General features: G+C 36.5%; 1 protein-coding gene across 12 annotated transcripts in view; it reads left to right on the forward strand.

The window, feature by feature from the left end:
* Positions 1–19,639, forward strand: part of COBLL1 (cordon-bleu WH2 repeat protein like 1) — a 159,880-nt gene extending 140,241 nt beyond the window's left edge. For 11 of the 12 annotated variants that reach the window (XM_073883170.1, XM_025853720.2, XM_073883167.1 and 8 more), the window contains 5 exons: positions 3,475–3,709; positions 4,753–4,847; positions 9,151–10,721; positions 12,603–12,779; positions 18,356–19,639. In XM_073883170.1, coding sequence (XP_073739271.1) covers positions 3,475–3,709; positions 4,753–4,847; positions 9,151–10,721; positions 12,603–12,779; positions 18,356–18,442 — 2,165 coding nt within the window. In that variant the 3' untranslated portion in view covers positions 18,443–19,639. The remainder of the gene's footprint in view (positions 1–3,474; positions 3,710–4,752; positions 4,848–9,150; positions 10,722–12,602; positions 12,780–18,355) is intronic. The other variant, XM_073883160.1, reaches the window with a different exon arrangement.
* Positions 19,640–26,016: the final 6,377 nt, after the last annotated feature.

Genomic DNA, 26,016 nt, shown 5'->3' on the forward strand with positions numbered 1-26,016 from the left:
AGTTAGGTAATACTTGCATTTCATTATAAATAATTTTATTCAATTTTTTATTAACTCAGAATGAGTCCTTATTTAAAATTATTTAAAATTAATATATCACATACTGCTTATAATAATGCAAAATTATGTGGCCAATCTGGAAAATAGTTTGACAAGTTTTTAAAAATAAAATTTAAGCTTTCATTTTCTGTATAACCCAGCAGTCCCACTCGTAGGTATTTTCCAAGAAAAATGAAAACCTCTGTGTACACAAAAACTTAACATGTAAATTATTTTAGAATTTTCATTCATAATTGCCCCAAATGAGAAACAACCTAATGTCCCTAAACTGAGGAATGGATGAACTATGGTCAATCCATACATTGGAATGCTACCACCTACCCATACAAAGGAATGAATACTACATGCAGTGACATGGCTGAATCTCAAATGCATTATGTTAAATGGGGAAGCCAGTCTTAAATGGCTAGATGACATTCTTGCAAGGGTAAAACTATAGAGAAAATAGTTGCCAGGGTCTAGGGTTAGGGGGAGGGTATGATCACCAAAGGGTCCAGGGATTTTGGAGATTGATGGACTTGTTCTATATCTTGATTGTGGTGGTGGTCACCCAACTATATATCTATCAAAATGAAGCATTTCAACATGGATTCCAAAAATGAATTTTACTGAGTGTGAATTGTATCTCAGTTTTTAAAAAAGAAAACTACTCTGTCTGGCAGCAACTGCAATAGTATCTGACACAATGAGCATTTTTTGGATGAATGAATGAATACAAAATGTAGTTTACCAGAATAGATGTAATTTTTTTTTAAAGATTTTATTTATTTATTTATTTGAGAGTGAGAAAGAGAGAGCATGTGCCTGAGCAGGGAGAGGTGCAGAGGGGTTGGAAAACAGAATCTCAAGCAGACTCCATGCTAAGCACAGAGACCAAAGCGAGGCTCAGTCTCATGACCCTGAGATCATGACCTAAGCTGATCTAAGTCAATGACCTAAGTCATTGACGGGGAGCTCTACAACGAGGTGAAGGTGGAGGAGAGCTCATGGCTCATTGAGGATGGCAAGGTGGTGACGGTGCATCTGGAGAAGATCAACAAGATGGAGTGGTGGAGCTGCTTGGTGTCCAGTGACCCTGAGATCAATACCAAGAAGATCAACCCTGAGAATTCCAAGCTGTCAGACCTGGACCTGGACAGTGAGACTGCAGCATGGTGGAAAAGATGCTGTACGACCAGAGGCAGAAGTCCGTGGGGCTGCCCACCTCGGACGAGCAGAAAAAGCAGGAGATTCTGAAGAAGTTCATGGATCAGCATCCCAAGATGGGTTTTTCCAAGACCAAATTTTCCAAGGCCAAATTCAACTGTGTTTGCCTCCCTGAACTCTTGGGGCTGAGCCCCCAGACATCCACCTTCTTTTCCTACCCTCCCCTGCGACTTGGGGGCTTCAGGGCTGGGGCAGGCATGGGACTAGCTCAGGCACACCGGTCCCAGGGCATCATGGGAGAAGGGCTGGGGCCTTGTGGCGGATGTCTTATCTTCCCCGATTGGCCTACTGTTACACATTAAAACTATTTACTCCAGGGCGCCTGGGTGGCTCAGATGGTTCACCGTCTGCCTTCAGCTCAGGTCATGATCCCGGGGTCCTGGGATCGAGCCCCGCATCGGGCTCCCTGCTAGGCGGGGAGCCTGCTTCTCCCTCTCCCTCTGCCTCTGCCTCTCTCTCTCTGACACTCATGAATAAATAAATAAAACATTAAAAAAAAAAAACTATTCACCCCCCAAAAAAAAAAAAAGTCAGATGCTTAACTGACTGAGCCACCCAGGTGCTCCTATGTGAAATACTTTTCATGGGCAAGAGAGAAATAGGATAACAGTAATTTGTTAAGTGTTACCTGAGTTAATCTAATTAGTAAAGAGCTTAATATATGCCAAGGGGCCATTTATAAAACACATTTGCATCTAAACCAGAACAGACATTAATTTTCTCAGGGTTTTCAAATTACATAAATATACCCTTACTGCACAAATATATGCTATTGTAGACACATAATATTGTACACTGGTATCATAATGATGCTTTCACATGTCATAATAAAACAAGACTTGCCAAAATATATTTTTTAAAAATTCACTTAAATTCAGAGTCCTTAATATTTTTTCTGTTGAGTAATCTCCTTTTTTAATTCACAATGAAACTGTCATTAAAAATCTTCATATCTGTTTATGAAATAGCATAAATTGCATACTTTTCTGCCTAGAGATAAAATTAAAGACATACATTACTTTAAATACTCTTCAAATATGTTGAAGTTTTTATTAAATTTTACGGATGTGCTGATCACTATAATGCTATACCATCCCACCCCCCATTGTGGTAAAATTAAACTTTGTTCAGCTGCTATTGTGTAAATAGAAGTGTTAAATTATACTTAAATAAGCAAAGATTCAGAACCTCATTCTTTGGTTTAAATTAAATTTCACAGCTAGTGTGTACACCAATTAGGATGTCTCCTCTTTTTAAACTGTTGGCCATTTGTTGCTGGTACTAAAGGAATAACGGTAGAACACATTCTTATACAATGAAATATTAACTGCAGCTTTTGAAGAGAATCACACACACACACACACACACACACACACACACACATTGATATGGGATGATTTTTCAGACATAGTTAAGTGGAGAAACAGAAGGTGAAAAACATCAGTTATAATATGCTTCCATTTATATAAAATGAACCAACATAAAAGAAGGAAGCATGAGTATGCATATCTGCTTGTATGCTCATTATACTTTCCGATAATATATAGGAAAAACCTGTTAAAGGAAACTGCCTCCGAGAATCAAGCTAAGTATAATACTTGTTTGTATTTTCAAAAAGTATATTAAGCATCTAAGTCAGTGGCTTTTAATCCTGGTTTTATATAGAATCACCTTAGGAGCCTTAAAAATTCTTGGCCCCACCCTTCAGAGATTCTGATTTAACAGGTGTGGAGAGGGTACGAGCACTGGTATTTTTGAAAGGGGCTCAGATAGTTCTCCATTGTAGTTCTCGTAACTACTGAGTCAAATTTTATAAGTATGCTTGTATATATAAAATTTAAAATTATAAAATCTAATGTTCTTTTAATTAACATTTAGAGCTGTTATATGAATGTAAAATCATTTAAATTCAAAGATATATAGATATCTCTCAGAGATATGTAACTTGAAGATTATGAGTTTAAATAACTTTTTTCTCTGTCATGAATAAAAACTAGCATGATAGCATATTATTTTTAAAATTGTGTATGTTTAATTTGACTATATGTTAATGTGGTTATTCACCATTAGGAGAGTATTTTCTTATTAGTTTTGGACCAGCATTTAAAAGAGTCCAGCTAATTTTAAAAATTCCTTTCTTGCTAGGATTGCATGGGATGAATGAGGAGGCAAATTAATATTTAGGATTATATCTTCATTTCTTTGTAGCTGGAATAAGCTCTGATCATAGCCTTGAAGAGATAGATGAAAAGGAAGAACTGTGTGAAGTGCCTAAAGATGAGGCTGAAAATATTTCTCTGAAGTCACAAGATATTCCTTCTGGATCTACTGATATAATAAATACACTGAAAAATGATCCTGATTCAGCCCTTGGCAATGTTACTGGAGAGTCCTCACAAAACTCCAAAGAAGAAAAACAAGAAGCTAGAAACACAGATGGACAGTAAGTAGTCTGTGTGCCTGAAGTGTCGGTGATAGTTTGTTTAATGAATACTAGTCTCTGAATTATAGATCTGCTACTGTAAACACAAATATAGTAGTCCCTTTAGTTTAGACTCTCTTCACCATCATTATAAGGATGCTTACTTATAAAGTATCCATTTGCATATTTTGTTTTTAAATAAAATCAAATTCAGCAATTCTGATACCCTGTGTGAGATAAACCATAGCATGTAGTTAATTTGTATGACTGAAATATAAAAGTATCTGTTTGTATTGTATAGGTTTTGCCTATTTTCTGTTTGATCTAAATGAAACAGTTAATTTTTAATTTTCACCAAATGCTTCTCAAGAATTTTCACTGACATATAAAACAATTCTGCACATTAGATTATGATGTTAAGTTACTAATATTATTTTTACAGTCAACTTTATGATGCAGAGAGTGCACTTTCCCCTTGATCCTAGGAATTGAAATCTATACTACGGTACACTTATATTGTGTTAGACATGCCACATCATGATTAAAGATGAAATCAAGTAGGCAAACTAAACCATCTTTATCAAAGTTTTACTATAATTTGCATGGGATTGTCTCCAAATTAAACCCTTCTATTACTAAAAAAAATCCCAAAAACCAAAAAACCAGTTGAAGTCAGTCCATATCCTGATTTGCCAGAAGTTGGCTTTGCCAGATGCAAGACTTAAATGTTTCATTTAGTTTCCTTTTTCTTTAAAAGACAAATAATAATAACAAAAACATACTGTTTCTGTAAAAGTGTCCATTTTAATAAGCTTCTTAGATCCTTCTTTGTAATAGGACCGCTCTTTGAAAGCAAATGGTTCATAGCAGCATTTCTTCTCAGTTGTATTTTTTCTTTGCTATTAAATTTCCAGTATTTGGCAGAAAAAAGATGATTTCAGTCCATCTGTCTTTGGAAATTATTGCCTCTTTTCTCATCTGGGGTGTGTGTGTGTGTGTGTGTGTGTGTGTGTGTGTGTGTGTAAATAGTATCAATATATAACATACAATATTCTCTTTTGCAGAGGGCTACATAAAATGGTATATAATACAAGCAGTGAAGAGAGGGTAGTTGACAGTGTAAGAAACTTGAAGTCATTGGGCCCAAACCAGGAGAATGGTGAGTTCCAAAAACACTAAAAGCCAATGTTTTCATAACACTTACTATATGCCAAAGGGCCATTCTTAAAACTTTATATATATCAACTAATTTAATCTTGTATATTAACTCATTTATGGGTCTTATTATTTTTAGTTCCACTTTATAGTTAATTGAGCCACAATGATACTATGTAATTCGCAAGAGTCCCCGTAATCAGTAAGTAGCGAACCTTGGATTTGAACTCAGGCAATATTCCTCTCACGTGTGCTATTAACTACTGTATGTACTATTTTTCCTGTTAAATCTTAGAGGTTTTTTAACCTAGATCTTGGATCTTAAAGATGTATACTCTATGCATCTACTTGTGATCTATTTCTCTTTTTTTCTTTTTACTGACTCCCAAGTCCAAACCTGTTCTGCTTCATACTCAAGTTGCTTTACTTGGGTGAAACTTGTCAGCATGATTTTTAATCTAATTATGTGATGTTTACATCTAATTATGTAATGTTATTTACCAGTATCTTCCACACCTCCACCCCACCCCCAAGTCAAGAGAGTTTCTTCTCTTTGTTATGATATATCTCACTCAGTTCTATCTTCAGGGCTATGCTCATTTTTTTTTCTTTGCAAGGAATATAATTTTCCATCTAACTTCACCCATTCAACTACTATCCAAATCCTGCCACTTCACTTAATTTTGTTACTTGATTACTCGAAGCCATGTATTTCTCTAAAAGGTCTTGTCTCCTCAACCAGATTGGACAGTGTTTTGGATCAGAGAAATTATATCCAATACTTTGAATTCCTCATAGCACCTAGTAGAATACTGACCTATTGTTAAAACATGTAAGTCATCAACCTAAGATTTTTTGACTTTATGATGGTGCGAAAGTGATATGCACTCCATAGAAACTGTACTTTGAATTCTGAATTTCGGTATTTTCCTGGGCTAGCGATGTGCTGTATGATACTCTTGCATGATGCTGGGCAGCAGGAGCTGTGGCCCCCAGTCAGCCCCCCGAGGGTAAACAGCCCGTACGCCTGCAACCATTCTGTTGTTCACTTTCGGTACAATATTTAATCAGTTACGTGAGATAGTCAACACTTTATTACAAAAGAGGCTCTGTGAGAGATGATTTTGCCCAACTGAGGCTAAATGTGTTTTGAGCACATTTAAAGTAGTACAGGCTAAACTATGATATTCTGTAGCTTAGATGTAGTAAATGCATTTGACTTAACGATATTTTCAAGTTATGTTGGACTTACTGGGATGTAACCCCATCATAAGCTGAAGAAGATCTATACTTAAGGTTGAATTTCAGAAAAATGATACTACACAAATACAAGATACAAGGAATGTACAACGGTATTTTAAGGAGATACGAAAGAATTGGCTTATGAATTCTCAAAGTCCAGTCTGTTATATTAATATGCAAAACGAGGTGAAGATTCTTAGAAAACATAGGGATATACATATTCATATTTGGATAAAATGTGGATTATCCCAGTGTCACAAATCAATAGATATAGATATGTTGTTTTACCTATGTAGTATGTGTTGGTTAATTCGAATGGGTCTCTGGTTCACTTTCCCCATGGTCAATACCATCCTGAGATAAAATACTGAGAAGTTCTAAAAGTATATAATTTCCTCGTCCTTTTCCTCTTGATTTAGTTCTTCACAACATATACTAGGATGGCCAATAGGATTTTACTGCGAAAGCATGCTGCTTCCTTCTTTTAAAAATGATAGTCAAAAATCATTTTTGCTAAGATTTTGGCATCAAGTGCTAGGGTCACAGGTATATTTCTGTAATATTTTTTTGATTTACATTTGATTTGCAATGACCTTTGTCGACTCTAGGTGGGTCTTTTTTTCTGTGTTTTAAAATTATTTAGGTGATTCTTAAATATTTCTATTATCTAAAAAGTAGTTTTATATACGTTTTTTCCTTTTTTACCTACACTATCTACTTGTTTCAGTCCTCGTTTTGTCAGATGATTCATTTTGTAGATGTTGTTGTCAGTTTTGTGTAGGGAAAGGACAGGATGGCACAAAATCTATCTTTTCCTTCTACTGTATCACGGGAAAATGGCCTAACCATTCATTGACATTTGGTTAGTGTCATTATCAGGTATGTATGAGGATGAATTAGCTACTAAATTCAGCAGTGATTCTAGGTTTCCAGGCCTGTCATTGGGAATAATTGTGAGATTTTGATGAGAAATTCAAAATTAGAGAATAGCAAAAAATAGACATTTGGAGTTCTAAAAGCAATTAGGGTTTGTAGGGAAATGAATTTAAAATATGTTGATTTACTTTGTTTTGGAAAATATTTTTATTGTGTAACTGGGCTATCCCTGTATTCACTGGAAAATGAGAAATAAGCAAGAGAGAAGGAAATACATTTATGTTCATTTCCTGGTACCAGGGACCATTGTCTTTTGTGCTCATACCAGTGTTGACAATAGTACTTTTCATACAGTTATTAAAAATACTTCCCAACCAAGTAAATAAGAGCACAGGCAGAAATGTGTCTTTTTGATGATTCTTAATCAAACGTGTCACAAAATTTAATAATTATGAGTCATTGAGAGGTCATTTGTGTAGACAATAAGTATTCTGATAATCAGTTGCATTTTTTTTAGGAAGAATAAAAATGAATTCCATTTAAAAATTAGATATGTAATATAAGAACCTTGCAACATAATAGAAGATATAACAACCATGACAAAAAAAAACATGCAGTTCATCTTCAAAGATGAAGATATATATATATATATTTTTAAAGATTTTATTTATTTATTTGACAGAAAGAAACACAGCGAGAGAGGGAACACAAGCAGGGGGAGTGGGAGAGGGAGAAGCAGGCTTCCCGCGGAGCAGGGAGCCCGATGAGGGAATCAGTCCCAGGACCCTGGGATCATGACCTGAGCCGAAGGCAGATGCTTAATGACTGAGCCACACAGGTGCCCCAAAGATGAAGATATTTTATAAAAAATTGTATACAAATTTACCTGGCAACAGCATACTTTTCTTTTCTCTTGCATGCATATTTTTCTTTTTTCTTTTTTAACAGAGGAACTATTTAAAAGAGGTCATGACATTTTGGGCAGTGAAATTGTTTCTTTATCTTATAAGTAAAAGTGAGTGATGATACAACTCCAGAGAAACACTTGACATCCTTTCACGATTTGACTCCCAGGGCCCACATTTCACTTGCACTGTGCAAACTATCATATCTGTAAGAGGAGGCCACTAAGCATTTTGAAGATGAGGGCTAGTTGGTCATCCAGGAGAAAGAATTCTTCTGGGCATTTGACTAGAGGAACCCAGTATATAAATCTCTTCCCTGAGGACTAGACACATGGCGCACACTCACAGACCTGTGTTTCCTTCTACGTGCCTCATTCCAATCCTTTGCCATCATGTTGCTGGCGGGCAACCGTTGCTTGTTAACCTAAGACACTGCAAAGTGACTTTTGTTTTCAGGAGATCTGAATTAGAATTAAGAGGAAAGGTAATGGAGGGGAGAGAGAAGTGGTTTTCTCTACATGGACTCTGACATGAGAATAGGATATCTTTTCTCTTAGAGACAACTCAAAACCCACATGATTGTTTTTATGTAGTTGAAATCACCCATATTATGACTAAAAACAAAGTTCTCTAAGAGTCTTTAGCAAAGATACCTAATTAACAAGACAATCAACTTAGATTTTGTTTTTACTTCAACTCTTAAAGGCAATATTTCCATTGTTTGCCTTAATTAAAACTAGTTACATTTGCTGGGATTATTTCTCTTTTAATGTAAGATGTTAAATATAAATACACTAGGGGTTATAGAAAAATACCAGATCAAAATAAGAAAAAAAATATATATATATATTTTTGGAATTTGTCAATTTCTTTGTCATTCTTAACATTGACTGAAATATGCAGTCTACCTATCAGGAGAAATGTAGCTATCTTCAAAAGAGTGCTTGTTCTGGGGAATATCCTATGAATTAGCATGTTATATAAATGACATATAAAATATAATACATGTTTTTCACCTTTATACATCTGAGGAAACTGGGTTTGGCTCAAAGGGGTTAAGTAATGTGTAAGTCCAGCTGGGTCCTAGACTCAGGTTTCTATGATACCAAAGCCCATGCTGTTTTTTTTTGGAATGCTACTATCTGCTTTTGTATAATTAGTGAGCTGAAAATTATCTGTAGAATTCAAACCAACCTATTTCAGTTTGGGGGAGGCGGGCATTGAAAACTTGGAGGTTTTTCTACTTTGTTCACATTTAACTTGACAATATTTTTTTTCTCTCAGTAGATCAAAACGAAATAATTGTCATTCCACCAAACACAGGAGATCATATGAAAAATGGAGTGAGGAGAACAGAAATCAATGTGGGAGGTGTTGCCAAAAATAACAATGTGGACATGGAAGTTGACAGACTATCAAACTATCAGGCACATAAAACTGATACTGCTGAAAGTTATAAGGAAAATCATCTAGCTGCTTCATTAGTACAAGACCAAAAACTGAATCAACCCAGTGAGGAAAAGACCAAAATGCAAGACACAGCCATTCAGACAGTCCCCTCCACTGAGAACTTTGATGGGAATCACCGAGATCATAATTTGTCTAACTTCAAAGTCAATGAAAGTGTGCAAACTCCAAGTAACAATAAATCAACTCAACACTCATCTTCAAGTCCCCAAGATTCTGTAGATGCCTCAAGGAAATTCAGGAGTCAGGGCCCCGTAAATGTACATTCAGAAAATCAACTCACCATAAAAGATCCAATTTGTCCACATGGTAATGACGGTCTTTTGCCTCCTGTAGATGGGAATGATAAAAATTCAGCTTTTTCTCATGTAAAGAATTATCCACTTTATAGACAAGACTATGATCTCAAGCCAAAACCTTCAAATGAAATCACAAGAGAGTACATACCCAAAATTGGAATGACTACTTACAAAATTGTGCCTCCCAAATCCCTGGAGATATTGAAAAATTGGGACTCAGAAACCGCTGGCTATAACGATGACCAGGAGATGCATACTTCAGGAGGAAAGCACACTGATGAGAGTGTGAAAGAAACTGCAGTCCAAACAGAAGATCTTGTGATCTCTGAAAGTCCAAAGGAGCCACAGGCAGACGTTCAACTGAGGCTTACCCCGAGAACAGAGCATCAGGTGCTCCGCCTGGAGAGCTCGCCCTGCGTCGCCCCGGGGAAGCCTATGGAAGCTGCTCCCAGAAGGATGAAGGACACTGGCACAGCTCGTTTCGTGCCGAATTTGGAAGATATAAACAATATTTTGGAGTCAAAGCTTAAATCTCGGGTTTCAAATCCCCAGACCAAACCAAGTTCTTTTTTCCTGCAGATGCAAAAAAGAATTTCGGGTCACTATGTGACATCTGCAGCGGCCAGGAGTGTCCACGGGGCCCCTAACCCCTTTCCAAAAGAACTAGTAGAGAAGGAGGAGGAAAAGGACACGCGAGCCCCGCCGGGGCGAACTCTTTGGCCCTTAAGTGAAACAGCTCCAGCTCTTCCACAGCCGCGTATTAATAAACACACCGAGGAGGACCGCGGCGGCCGGAAGCCTGCCGACACCTCTCCTCCTGCCGGCGCTCCGAGCCCCGCTCCTCTTCCTGCGAGTCAGTTAGCAGCACTAAATCTGAAGACTCTGAAAACGTTTGGGGCCCCGAGACCTTACTCGAGCTCTGCGCCATCCCCCTTTGCCCTGGCTGTAGTGAAACGCTCCCAGTCTCTCAGCAAAGTGCGCCCGGAGCCGAGCGGCGAGGGTGTGGCCGCCCTGACTCCCCCTGCCACAGAAGGGAGGGCTCCGGTGCATAAATCTGTGGGCATCCCACAGCTATGTGTGAGTGATGAGGTAATGTTACCTTCTTGAAAATAAGGGGTTCTAATACAGCGTGCTTTAAATGGGGGTTGACAGGCATGTTGGTATGTTTATTACTTAGCTCTGAATTCATATTAATCTAATAGCAAGCTACCATAGGGAAAAGAGAGTAGAGATACATAAAATCTGATTATTTACTCTCAGAGTTATTATAATTCATTTAACATGATTGGCTAGTACTCTAAAGGTCATCATTCTGTACTTGTATCATTAGCAAATATTGTAATTTAAAGTTTCTTTGCTCATACCTTTGCATAGCGTACCAGCTTATAGTTCTGACTCTATTTTCCTGTTTTGCTTATCTCAGTTTGTTTACAACTTTTCTGGATGCTCTAGTTTCTTTTCCTCTCCAGTTCTACATAATAGCAAAATAATTAGTTTTAATTATATAGGAACATAAGCGGTATTTAAAGACTAGATAAAATAACCAAACATTTCTCAGCTAGGCATTTTCGATCACATACACTCAACCTCAGTTACCAAACATTGATACATATAAATAATTTAAACTGAAGCCAGAGTTTAAATATGTAATTTTCTTCATTTCCCATTTTTGTTAATTCAGTGTTAACTTTTCCAGTTACTGGTATGTTGACTAAAATATCATTTAACCCCTGTCTAACCTTAATAACTTACATAAAAAGGGACATTTGTTGACTTCGTGTTTGGTCAACTGAGTGTTATAATTTGCTAGATTCAAATAGTATAGTCAGAGGAAAGGATGACATTTACAGTATGAACTATAATAATCCCCTTGCAATTTTTAAAAAAAATGTTTTGTGTACCTTTAACTCTGATAGTGTTTAAAGAATACTTTCAGATTTGTGTGACAGTTCCAGAAGTATTTTATAGTACTTTTTCAAACATTCCTAGAGTAAATGAATGTTAACCACACTGCCAAGTAAAGATTTTTCCATAATCTCAAAGCAATATTCATCTCGAAGAATATTTCTTCATATATTTCACATTTATGTTTCTTAGCTTTGATATAATGTCAGGAAGAGATGTAGGATATAGAAATTAATTCTTGGGAACAAAGCCTGTGTTTCTTCTTAGGATGGAATGCCATTCCTAAACAACAGAAGTTTGATTTAGATAGTACAGTTTTTGAGTCATTGCCTGAACTCTGTTTAGCTCATCTTTTGTAAAGATGTTTGGCAGTTTAAAAAAGACATTTTTAAGATTATTTGATAATAGTTTCCAGTTAAATCAGTTACTAAATAGTCTTTCCTAAGAAGTTTAATTAAATTTTTGATTCTTAAATTTGGAAATTCCTAATATGTATTTTTAGTCCATGGGAAAAATAAAACACGGTCATCATTTAGCCCCTGTGACTTCCTGAAACACAAAATAAACTGTTACATGTAGCATAGTCATTAATATTTCTTTATTGGAAGTTATGTTAGATTCAACCAATATAAAATTGTCAATTTGTCCATTTTGTACTGTCAAAAGTGATAATTTCACCACCTAATATGTTGTAACTATAAGAATGTGTTATTTTGTAGTCTGTGGAATTTTTGTTATTAATTTAGCTCTTCTAGCCAATTCTTACTGGCAAAATCAGCATCATTTGACTCAAGGACAGTAAAATTACCACTGTATTCATACAGCAAGGAGAGGTACCACTTTTCTTCCTTAGCCTTATAAGTTCAAGAGAAGGGAAAGTAATACCCTCATCTTCCAACTGAGCTCTGGCAGCAGAAATAATCCAGTGGGTAAGGAAACTGAGCTGTGTCTAAAACACCAGTGTGGCGAATAATGATTCTTAAAGAATACTGATGATGAAATTTTTTTTAAATGGCTCATTCTTCACTTGGTATTCATATAAATATCTTGCATTTATTTTTATAGGGAAATAACTCTGCACATAATGAACAGAATTCCCAAATACCATCTCCAGCTGACTGCCCATCACTCATTCTTAAGAGACAAAGTTCTTTAACATTCCAAAGCTCTGACCCAGAACAGATCCGACAGAGTTTGCTGACTGCAATCCGTTCTGGAGAGGCTGCTGCCAAATTGAAAAGGGTAAGTTTTCTTTATCAGATGGGTGACAGTAGGTCTATTTTCAACATTGTCAAACTAATACTTAGGGGAAATTGTTTTCTGGCTTTGGAGTCTGAATAGGGAGGATGCCAGAAGTTCTTCTTTGATGTCAAGGGTCATTTTTGAAGTAGAAGCTGAAAGAGTCCAGAGTCTTACACATACTTAAAAATATGTCCGGTCTATTTTCCACACCATGGGCCAGGTGCAGAACATGGGTTTTGCTCATTATTATATGACTATACATAGAAAGTACCCTGGACTCTTATTTTATAAATTATTTCAGCACAGTAAAAAAAATTCTTTCAGAAGGAAAATCTCCTCCTTATTCCAGAAAAGCGGCACTAGCAATAGGAACCTGCAAGGTTTCAGTCATAGCTTCCACAATGACCAAAGTTAACTACCAGCATGCGGGGGAATTGGGTGGGGGGAGGGGCGTTGTTTTATAGGTTAAACAAAAAAATGTAGGGAAAATCTAAGGAATTTAGATGACATCGAATACAGAAATTCTAGTCTACTAATGCCCTGCCTGAGTGGCTAGCTCCTCCTTACTGAGATGCAGGAGAACTTCAGGAGAGGAGGTATACTTCTTTTTGGAGCAAATGCCAAAGAAATGTCACAGGGAATTATTTGTAGGTGAGTTTCCTTCCTCTGTCGCTTTCATCCACTCAAAGACGACATACGTGGTGAAGCCTGGAGCCTAGCATCCTAACTTGGACTTCCCAGAAACTGTCCTTCGTCTCCCTAAATGTCTTTCTTGTTCTCCCCTTAGTTGTCTTGGTTGCAAGTTCCTCAACACCCAAGACAAGAAAAGTACTCATTATTCCCCTGACTCCCTAGGCATTTCATTTTGTGAATTCCTTCTCTAATCATTTTAGAAGCTATTTAGAGAAGAGTAAGAGACTTGTTGAACAAAACACTGAGCTCAACAGAAATGAAATCTGCGAAGGGACGGGAATGCTGCAGAGAGAAAGAACGGGGAGGGCATCTCGGGCACATCTCCACGGCCGGCCCTGCCCGCACTAGCCGCCTTCCTCCCAGAGCCACGAGTGACCGCCGTTTTCACGGAGGGCTTGGCGCTCCCAATTGGGCAAACAGGGAGACAGGGCAAAATATTGCCTGCTGTCGGGAGTGGAGGAAATGGGGTAATTTAGGGGCTTAGGTTTGAATTTTGTCAGGTATTTGTGGAGTCTGAATTTAGGTGCCAGGTGGCAAAAAAAAAAAAACAAACTGTAGTTTTGAATATTAAAACTGGTATTTCACAGGTTATGACATATATATTTTTATGGGGAAATATGCCCATATAAATAAATTGTACATTCTCACTTAATGAAAATATTTCTCTATTTCTCTTTCTCACCTTGTAAATTAAGGTTGAGTTTCTGATCTAAAGCTTTCTCAGTTCAGTAAACTTGATACGCATTTTTTAAGCACAAAACACTGTACTTAGATACTGGGGAGAGGAAAGCGAATAAAATGAAGCCTCTGCCTTCTGGGTGTTGGCAGCCTGGGACTGAGAAACAGTGGCCCATCAGGTCCACGGGAGAACCCAGTAACTACACGGAACATAGCTGCAGTGTCTTTGTACTCAAGTCAGTGGATACAGTAACCTGTTTCAGTGGACAAGGTGGCAGAAAACAGTGCATTAAGTTGGGAATGACTTTTAGGCCAGCAGAACTGCACAGGCAAGCAGCTGTGTGCTTGGTGTGATGGGCTCTGAATTGGCAGTCTCTTCACTTACAAAACTCTCATTGCTTCCAGAATGAGCTGGATGTGAATCAGCATAGAAAGCAGGCCCTAAATGATGATCCTATAATTGTATCCTGTTTATAACTCATTACTTTAGGTTCTCTCAAGGCTAAATGTTATCTCTTTCAGTAGGAGATTATCGATAGCTCTGAGTCTTTACAGTGTCAGTTCCTAAATTTTGTTTAATGAAAATTCTTTACATAATCCATTTTATTCCACTAAAAATGGACACAGGGTCTAGTAAAGTTAAAAATATCCACACTCCATGATCAGTATTTTCACTTCTAATTATATACCCTAAAAAGGTGTGTGTTATGTCCTGGGACTCACATGTGAGAATATTCATGAAATATTGTTCGTAATAGCTCCAAATAAATATAACCTTAATATCCCAAAAGAGGATAAATAGTATATTCAAAGAATGGATTAGCAAATAGCAATAAATTGGGCAAAATGCAGCTAAACACAACAGTGTGTAAAGACCTATAAAAATATATATGTGTAAAGTGTGACAACATGCGTAGGTGGCAATTATTTTTAAAAGCAAGGAAGTAATTATACAGATCATGATGGGGTTACTTCCACAGGGAAAGAAAAGGGGTTACTGCGGGCTTGTGGGAGCAAGACAGGCACATAATTTAAGAGGGAACCAAAAATCTTAAGTAGTCAAGATAAATATTAATGCAGTATTTTTTAAATGTCTAAATGATAGACATTTAGTGATAGAGAAAATGTCAACATTTTAAAGACAAGCTCAGTAGGGAGCTGGAGCTATTCTTTTCTTGGCCTGGGTGGTGGATTATATGTATGTTTGTGTTTGTTTTCATTGGGCTGTGTATTTAAGTTCAGGGCATTTTACATGTATTATATTTTTAAAAAATTATATTGCAAAAGGAAGTAGAAATGGACACAAGAGGCTCTAATTCCTTGCGATCTTTGCTTAAGTCCCATATTTCTGTCCTGTACTGAACATTTCTCCTGGTTTGTTTTAAATTCTAACATTTCTTTTATAGAACAACAGCAAGAGTGCCAAATAAAATCTTCAGTGATTTTGACAGTAGGTTTAGATTGTTCATCAGAAAGTTGGCTCCAGGTTTGCCTATGTTTTGGCACCCAGATGTTCAATTTAACTCCAGGTACCAACCTGCCTTATGGCTCTGGTTCATACCCGAGTAATTAACCTTCATTATAATAATTGGTTCACATTAGAACAATTATCTAGTTGACTGCTCTAGCGTAAGTGTAGTCATGAACATGCCATGTTTTTTCATATTTCTTAAGACTTTTTCCACACCTTACCCTTATTTGACCCCAGTTTAGTCACAGAGATCTGTCTTGTCTTCTTATAAAGTTTTAATAAATCCAGTTCAGTATTTGATAATGTGTTTAGTGTTAAGATTTATATGTGAATCAGCAAATTGTTTTCAGAGAATAAGAGATTAAGTAACCTATTATCATTGACTTGTGTTGAGACAAGAACTTCTTTGGCTGCTCTTGGTTCTTGTTGATGCTTCAGTTACTAAAGGTCATTACACTGTTACAAGTAGAATATAGGTTTGTAAAAATAAAGTGGTTGATATTAACCATTTCCTCAGAATGTAAAATTTATCTTTGGCTACATGGAAATCTGGAAGGAAGAAAAAACTGGGTAAGTCACCCAGACTCTTGCAGGCTTGTTTTATTTGTTTAATTGGTCTGCTTTTTATTCATATTTCCTTGATTGGAATTTGAACAACCTAAAGGCTTTAGGTTGGCACTTCTTTCTGTATATTTTTAAATTAAAAATGAATGTCATAGTTGATGCTCCTCACAAGAATAAGAAAGCTACATGAATGTTCCTGAAAATTTTTAAAGGATAGACAGTCAACAAGCAGATGCTCTTATCAGTAAATTCTTTAATGTTGCTTTAAAAAATATCTTTATTGTAAGTATCATGTTCATTATTCAAAAAACTCAAGCAGTACTTTTTTACTTTATAAATATTTATAAAAAGTTGCCATATTCCATTCAAGAAATATTCATTGATCTACACTGTGCCAGGTACTAAAATAAACGTGTACGATGTATTAAAATAGACAAGGTTTCTGACCTCACATTACTTATGGACTAGTCTATAATGATGTCTTCTCATGCTCAAAAGTTAGTATACAAATTTTTAAAATAGCAAACAAAATGCCATCCCCCACCAAAGTAACTGCACGTGATAGATTACTGTGAAACCTTCCAGAACACTTTTGTAGTATATAAACATATTTAAATACATACAAAAATAAAATCCTGTAAAACATTCAGAAATATCTCTTTGAAGTTTTCCATCTTATTACACACACACACATACACACACACACACACACAATTCTTTTAAGACTACATAGTATTTGACTCTATGAATGAACCATGGTTTATTTGTTCCTTATTGATGGACATTTAACTGGATTCTAGTTTTTCCATTCTATAAATGGTGCTACAATAAACATCAACAATAAACATATATTAGAGTCATCAGTGTGTTTTTTAAATGCTTAAAACAAAATTTTTTTTTTTATTTCAGGAGGATAGTGTCAACACTCTACTCCATTCTGGATTCATAGACAGTCAAGAAAGCTGATTAGTTTAGATGATCAATCTTCATTTAATAAAAGGCAACAAATGAAGCACAAGGAAATCAAATCCAAGCTAAATTTGCCCATTTTAGTTTCCTTTTCATTAACTTACTCTGTTGCTAGGCAGACTCTGTGGCCTTTTGCACTTCAGTTTTCTTCTTGTGTGAGAAGATGATAATGTTTGGTTACAAATCTAAACTAGCCAAATTGAAATCTAGAGATTAACCATTTTTCTTAAAATATTTGTCATGTTTATGGATAATATTTCAAAATATTATACCTATTTACTATCCAGAATGCATATGACTTTTAAAAAATGTTCTAAATAATTTGGAATTTCAAGCTAATATTTAGGAAATTCTTAGTGTATTTCATTCATTTACCATTTATAAATAGGAGACTTTGCCATAGAATTTTGGAATTTAGGGGTTTATTGGGAGAAAAAAACTACTTTTCATTGTGCAGTTGTTTTTGCATAACAGTCATAGATTTGACTTTTTTAGCCCTTTATATGAAAGCATTTTATTTTATTTTAAAGACTGTATTTATTTGAGAGCAAGAGAACACGAGCAGGGGGAGGGAGAGAGAGAGAGAGAGAAACATATGCCCCACCAAGCAGGGAGCCATACACAGGGCTGGATCCCAGGACCCAGGGATCATGACCTGAGCCGAAGGCAGACACTTAACCAACTGAGCCACCCAGGCGTCCTTATATGAAAGCATTTTAAAAACCAAAGCTGTATTTTCTTATAAATAAGGGGTATCTGGGAGGGGAACTTCAAGTTAATATATGTCATCGATACAATTTAAAATTTGTAAAAATTCTTTGCTTTGTGGACTTCACTTTATTTTTCTACATTTTCCAAGGCAGTTTTGGGGAGCCAGAATTAATTTAGCAAAAAATGTTCTTCAACAGCTTGGCCTGCAGTCTGTTTGTGCTCTTGTCCTTTGAGTTGATTTGGTAATTTTGTAAAGACTAAGATGTGTTAATGGATTATTTAACTTGTTTGTTGTGGAAATAACGACTCTCTCATTTTTAATTTTATGGTAGAGTGAACATTTCTTCTTGATTATTTGTGATTTATTGAATACTAAATGCTAAATATTCTCATTTACAATTAAGCAGAAGTTAAAATGTGGTAATTGTTGAAAATTAGGTAGCTGTCCCATTTTAAATTGATGGGTGCAAAATGTGCTTCTTTCTCTTAGGTTACTGTTCCATCAAATACAATATCTGTGAATGGAAGGTCAAGACTCAGCCATTCCATGTCCCCTGATGCCCAGGACAGCCATTAAATGTTGCCTGTGATAATGCACTTCATCACTTGTACTTCACAGAACACCTTCATCCTAATGGAGAATGTTGGCAAATGTATATTCAGATGTACGCTAATATATTGTCTATTAAAGTGTAAGAATTTGTGCTGTGGCTTTTAATGCCAAAAGAAGAATTACAGAATTTATAAGTTATGATATTTTTGGCCTTTTTTTTTTTTTTTTGCCTTAAAAGCTGAATATGCTGCTTTAGAACTTTAAGACAAGGTGTTAATGACTTTCATTTTCTTCAAATGAGAATTAGTCACCTTTTGTTGATTTCACTTACATATTCTCTACAGTGGTGACTTAGACAAAAGGATAAACTGAGATTCATAGACTTATATTTGTGTGACACATATATAGGTAAGCAAACATAGATCTGACATTTACTGCCTTAGTGTTACAGTTTAATTGGAAATGTTTGTAAGTTATATTAAGGTCTGTTTTGGCTGAAAGTACAATATAGAGAACTAATATCAAATAAGTATATTCGGTTCAACAGTTAAAATGATGAATCACTTAGTGTGCAAGTCTTGTATGTTCTTCATGTAATTACAAAATATCAAATTTATGGGAAGCTCATAGTATTTTAATATTTTATTAACATGGAACATTTGTTTTTTTAATCTTTAGAACTTAAATTGCACAAAGAACATTTTAAATATTTTTTGTATATAATCATGACATTGTTGTCACACAGATATTATACATTTATGTGCCAGAAGCCTTAGAAATCACCTTATGACAATGTTGATCTATTGTGACAATTATTTCACTTTTGATATGTAGCAAGAAATGGGGGTTAGTCCGTGTTCATACTGGAAAACTTCAAAGGCTACTTGGAGGTTCCAGAAATCCTGGTTTTAATTAAAGTAAAATGATAAAGCCTTTATGTAGTTCAGATGCTAATATTCTAAATAATAATATATATTTACATTAAAGCTAAAACTGTTAAGCAAAACAATGCCTAATTTGTTGGCTTATAACTGTACTGGGGTCGAGAGCTCATTCATGTTCTAGTCCTAATTTAAGAGTCTAATAGCTCATTTATTCTAAAAGCTTGGTCAAACAAGTGAATGTTACATTGGTTTTCACTAAAGCTCTTGGGATGTCTGCCTCTTCGGAAAATGTGTTGATTTTTTTCCCCCTGTTTAATAAAAGCAAGTTATATACTTGGCTTGTGTCAATCAGCATATTTATGAATTTCACCTGATGACCTATCTCTATCAGCCAGTAACCAAAAAAGTCATAGTAAGGCCTACCATCCATCAGTGTACATGTAAGCCCATTCAGATTCCAAAGTGCATGATCTAAGCATATAAAATGCTTAGCATAGTCCCTGATACATGGCAGATGCACATTAAATGTTAAATGTTGCTGTTATTCCTTAAATCAGACTTGAAGAGACCCTCATATATGGAAACTTAAGTTCTATTATTGTAAACCGTTAGCCAAAGGAGGACTTTTTGTAAAATTATAATTGATTATCCAATCGGAAAAAAATAAATTTGGATCCCTACTTCAAACCATAAACAAATACATTTGAGTTGGATGAAAGACAACTTTTATTTTTTTATTAAGGATTGATTTATTTGAGTGAGAGAGTTGGAGGGAGGGGGGCAGTGATGGGGTGGAGAGAATCTCAAGCAGACTCTGTGCTGAGACAGAGCCTAACTCAGGGCTCAGTCTGACAACCCCGAGATCACGACCTGAGCTGAAACCAAGAGCTGGACACTTAACTAACTATGCCACCCCGGTGCCCCTAAAGACAACTTTTAAAAGAATATTTTAAAACTTAGATGAATATATTCAAATATATTCAACATTTTTCAGACCTCAGTATGCGAAAAATTAAATAGGACACAAAGGGACATTTATAAAAGTATAAATTTATATTAAAATTTAAGACATATGTACATTAAGTACTATAGAAGTGAAAAAAGCCACAAGAATGTTTTTAATATAATGTATAAAAAAATTCCTAAAAGTCATGAAACACTACCCATTAGAAATATGCACACTGAAAAAACAAAGATTTCTTACAAGAGTAAATCTGAAAGGCCAAGAAATAAGGAAAGAATACTGTTCACTAATCAAGGAAATACTGGTTAAGACACAAGGAAGTACTACATCACACCCATCAAATTAGCAACAGTGTCGGTTTCAAAATAGCAAGTGTTGTCAAAGACAACAAAGCAGTGGAACTCTTTCGCTGTTGGTGGGAAAACATACTGGCACAACTATCAAATGTGCAATATCTAATAAAGATGTATTACCATGTTACTTTAAGCAAATACTTCTGCATGTGCATAAGGAGACATTAACAATGGGGCTCCTGGTGACTCAATGTGTGGGGCATGCGACTCGATCTCGGGGTTGTGAGTTTAAGACCCGCGCTGGGTGCAGAGATTAAAATACCTTAAAAAAAAAAAAGTCATGCAGCCTTGTGTACAACAGCAGAAAGGAGTCCTAACCAGCACTCAACAGTACATTCATAATGATGGACTTCTGTACAAAGATCAAAATGAACAAACTGGGGTTATGCATGTCAACATGGATGCAGCTCAAAAATGAGCAAAAACAGCAAGTTGTGGAACACTGCATGTCTTATGACACCAGTTATATAAAATATGCAAAACAATACCATATGTTATGGCTGTATCCATAGGAAAAAAAATACACAGGTTTGCTAGTGGGTACCAAGAAATGAAGATCGGACTGAGGAGACTGACGGGTGTCATCAGTTGTGTTTGTAGTATTTCATTTTATAAACTGGTTTGAAAACAAGTACATTTGACCCTTGAATAACATGGGGATTAGGCGTGCCAATCCCCTGCACAGTTGAAAATCCACATATTAACCTTTGACTCCCTCAAATCTTAATAGCCTTACGCTGCCTGGAAGCCTTACTGATAACATCAACAGTTGAACGCATATTTTGTATGTTACATTATTGTGTACTGCGATTTTATAATAAGGCTAAAGAAAATGTTAAGAAAGTCATAAGGAAGAGAATACATTTACACTACTATACGGATAAAAATCCGCATACAGGTGGACGCAAGCAGTTCAAACCCATTTGTTCAAGGGTCAAGTGTACTTGTATTACTCCAGATTTTAGCATACTTGAAGTAGTTTATAATTCAAATATTTTTTTAAAGATCACATAGTACTTAAGGGCTATGTACATGAACCATTAATACACATACATTCTGAAAAGATTGCCTTATCCACACTATTTCAGGAGAAAAACTTGTGCTAACCTCTGTAATCAATTGGGAAAGAAATTTGAGACAAGTAGTTTTCACCAGCCATATCCTTAAGTAATGGTGGAATTAAGATACAGAAATGACTTAGAACCAATTTTCAATTTTCATATTTAATTTTTTGCATATAGGCATTTTTCTTTTCCTTCCCCCATCAAGTTATTTCTTTATATTACGTATTTCTAAGTTATCCAGATTCCATATAAATTATAGGGTATGAAATGAAATACTCTCTTTTCTGTCTTCGGCATCCCACTCCCCTCTCCAGAGATAGCCACTGCTACTATTTTTGGGTTTGATTTTTTTTAAGATTTTACTTATTTATTTTCGAGAGAGAGCACATGGGTGCGAGCATGCAGGTGGGAGGGGGGAGCAGAGAGGCGGAAGGAGACAGATAATCTCCAGCACACTCCATGCTGAGAGCGGAGCCCAACTCGGAGCTTGATCCCACAACTCTGAGATCATGACCTGCACCAAAACCAAGAGTCAGATGCTTAACCTACTGAACCACCATACAGGTATATTTATATCATGTTTTTGCACTTTCTTTGTTTTTTTCTTGTCATCGTTATTACTGTTTGTAACATTAAAAAGTCACTCTAATATCATTTAGCAAGTTGCCTCTTACTCCAGCAATGTTTAGGAAGAACTTTTTGCACATAGAAATTTACCCTATCATATTTCAGTTCATAGTTCTCCTACTTTTTTCTGGCTGTGGTACACAGTCAAAATACCTGGGCTTGAATCACGGGTCTGCCACTTACAAGACATGAGATCTTGAGCAAATTACTTATTTTCTCTGTGCCTCATTTTAACCTCTGAAAAACTGCATTAATACTACACCTTCCCGGAGCGCTTGGGTGGCTCAGTCAGTTAAAGCAGCTGGCTCTTGATTTCAGCTCAGGCCATGATCTCAGGGTCTTGGGATTGAGCCCTGTGTCTGGCTCCGCCATCAGCCGGGAGTCTGCTTGAGAATTCTCCCTCTCCCTCTGCCCCTCCCCCTGCTTGCATGCACACACGCATTCTCTCTCTCTCTCTCTCTCAAATAAATAAGTAAATCTTTGAAAAATATAATACACCTTCCTCATGAAATTGGTTGTAAGGATTAAATGAATTTTGAGTTTGGCACACTATTCATTTTTTAAAGCTATATATATTTCTTTAAGATTTATTTATTTTCTTTAAGATTTATTTATTTTAAGAGAGAGAGAACATGTGAGTGGGGGAAGGGGCTGAGGGAGAGAGTCTTCCAGCGGACTCCCTGCTAAGTGCAGCACTGACCTGGGGCTCCAGGTGGGGCTCGATCTCACAACCCATGAGATCCTGACCTGAATGGAAACCAAGAGTCAGACACTCGACCGACTGAGCCACCCAGGCACACCTAAAGCTATTTTTAATACAACTATTAGTGAACAGGTATTATTTACCTAATATATTCCCCATCCTTCTGAAGAGTGCTACCCTCCCTCCCACTTTAAGGCCTGATCTGGCCTTGACCACCAGGCATTAGCAATAGAATCCATACTCTGCTACCTGATCCAAGTCCTTAAATAAGACCAATCTTTTACCTGAGACCTGAAGTTGCTTGTACCTGAAACCAAGAGTCCCAACTGACACAATTATTTGTCCAGTGCCAGTTCATTTTCTACCCACCACCAGTAGACACAATAAATGTAAAAAGCTGAGAATCAAACTCATCATTTTTACTATCTATCGATTCTGATAAATGACTGAAAGAAAAGAACTTGCAATTAGAGGTCACAATGAAGACTTCCAAGGGCAGAATGCTTTTTTCTTAGATTATTTTTGATGTAAAAATAGCTCACTTATTTGGTGTGTTAGAGTTTACACATAATTTTTATAGTATTTGACCTACATATGGAACAAAAAAAGTACACAAAGAGATTGCTACTTTACAAAGTTCACACAAGCAGACAAGTGGCGGATTCCCACATCTAATGTTCAGTATGCTCTTTCCAATTGCCAAACTTCGCAAATGACAAAGAAATGTTACTAGAATTCAAGGGACATCAACACCGTAATCTACTTATTCTGGATCTTTAGTTGGTCTTCCTTTTCTCTTCGGTGTTACCACTTTCTTGCAAGTTTTCATTTTTAACACCTCAGACTCTTCATATGGATGGATAGATTTTGTTTATGGCAAGAAAAATGCCACCATGTGCTCCCTCAGAAGAACTTTCCTGACAGGTATTTTGAGAGGAATTGTGAAACATTCTGGTAATTTGTGTAGAGCTGTTGGCATTTCTGCCTCACAAACTGGAGAAATTCATTTGGAAGTCTTGCAAATTACTCATCTTGGGGAAAGAAAAGTGCTACATTCCAAACTTATAGTTTTCAAAACAAGCAACTTCTTTACTTTCCAATTGATTCTTATGTCCCTACCCACCCTTGTTCCTTGGGGTAGACTATCGTGGTGGCCCCAATTCTTTGCCTCACCTGCATCCATACCTTTCGCTGTTGGCACTTTCTTTCACTAAAGAGACAAAGCCCTTTCCCCACCTCTAGAAGTAGGTTTTGTGACTAATAGAATGAGATGGAAATTGCACCAGTTGGGAGACTGGGCCTCAAAATTTTGCATGCGTTTGCATGCTCTCCCTGTGCCTGGAATGTTGCTGTGAGAAAGACATCTCTGAACTAGCTGGATGGTCCTCAGAAGAGAGTGAGAGATGCGTGGAGCAGAGCTCCCAACTGAGGCCAGCCTAGAACTTTCAACAGTCAGACCCCCAGACCTGAGCAACTTCAGCCAACATCAGAAGGGCCACATGGCCACCCTCTCACTGACGCTGATGCGTGAGCCATAAATAGTACCCGCTAGCTATGCCTCTGAGTTGTCATGATTGGTGCGTCTACAGAACTAATGTGGCAATAGATGCAATACATGCTCTTAAACAAACTCATACATGTATGACTTTAACCCTAATCATAAATTCATTCAATCTGTTCAAATTCACATATCTATTTTCCCCCAGAGTCCCATGGACTATTTTATTTACTAGGTCCAACACAAATCTGCCTCGGACACTCTAACTCCCAACTAGCTCCAAACAATTCTAGCTTAATCATCATCCCCTTGATTTGTGGTGCAGAAATATTTTCTCCCTTTCTCTTTCTCTCTCATTTTGTCTTCAGACCTGTGAGCCTAAGAGCCCAAATATCAAAGAGATCCACAGCCACCTCAAAAGCTCTTTGGACTCATCTATATTTCATAAAGTTGCCAAATAAAATACATATTTCCCAGTAAAATTTGAATTTCAGATAAACAATGAATTACTTTTCAGTATAAGTATGTCCCATGCAATATTTGTGTTAAACCACAAAAATTAAAATTAAATTAAAAAATGTTTAAAGATTTATCTATCTATTTTAGAGGGGGGAGGGGCAGAGAGAGAGAGAGAATCCCAAACAGACTCCCTGGTGAGCATAGAGCCTGATGTGGGGCTCAATCCCAGGACCCTGAGATCCTGACCTGAGCCAAAATCAACAGTTGGATGCTTTAACCGACTGAGCCACCCAGACGCACCAGAAATTGAAATTTAACTGGAAGTCCTGTATGTTTCTTTGCTAAATTTGGCAACCCTACTTTTTCATGAAAATTTGGGAGGAGTAAATGGAAACAAGAAGGAGTATGTACCATCTGGAGAAAAGAGAAAGAACAGGCCCAGGCCCAGCTAAGTCAAGAAACCGGGAAGTGGCATTATGGAAAAGAGTAGCCCAAACTTCATTCTCCTTGATAGTTCACCATCTGAAAAACCCTCCTGTAATGAATGGGGAAAGGTTCATTGAAGAGTTCACCCTGAAGAAACCCTTTGGGTGACTTCTGTTGGTGGGTTTTAGATACGTTCAAATCATCTGAAAATAATATACATAAGAAATTATTTTAATGCCCTCATTAACCTCAGCATTACTATTATGATAATTAGAACAATTGTTAAATCTAGGTGGGAGGTATATGGATTATAATTATACATGGTTTTCACTTTTTCTGTATTTTTGAAATTATTAATAATAAAGTTGGGAAATGAATTATTGAGATACTTGTAGCAACTAGCTGCACTACACACGTGGGGGAAGGGAGAGATTTATTTTTGGTCATTTGTTTCCCTCTCACCAATCAAGAACTTTAGGCAAGTCAGGGGAGATGATATAATGCATATATTCATTTGATAAGAGCAACTTGCTGTTCACAAAGTTTACTGACGGGCTTGATGGTCTAGTGTTAACTAAAAAAAAATACACTCCAAGATCTGATTGAACACAGCATTATCT

Source organism: Callorhinus ursinus, unplaced genomic scaffold, assembly GCF_003265705.2.
Source record: "Callorhinus ursinus isolate GAN/ISIS: 27379988/994484 unplaced genomic scaffold, GSC_fseal_2.0 scaffold2, whole genome shotgun sequence".
In the NCBI taxonomy this organism is placed as follows: domain Eukaryota; kingdom Metazoa; phylum Chordata; class Mammalia; order Carnivora; family Otariidae; genus Callorhinus; species Callorhinus ursinus.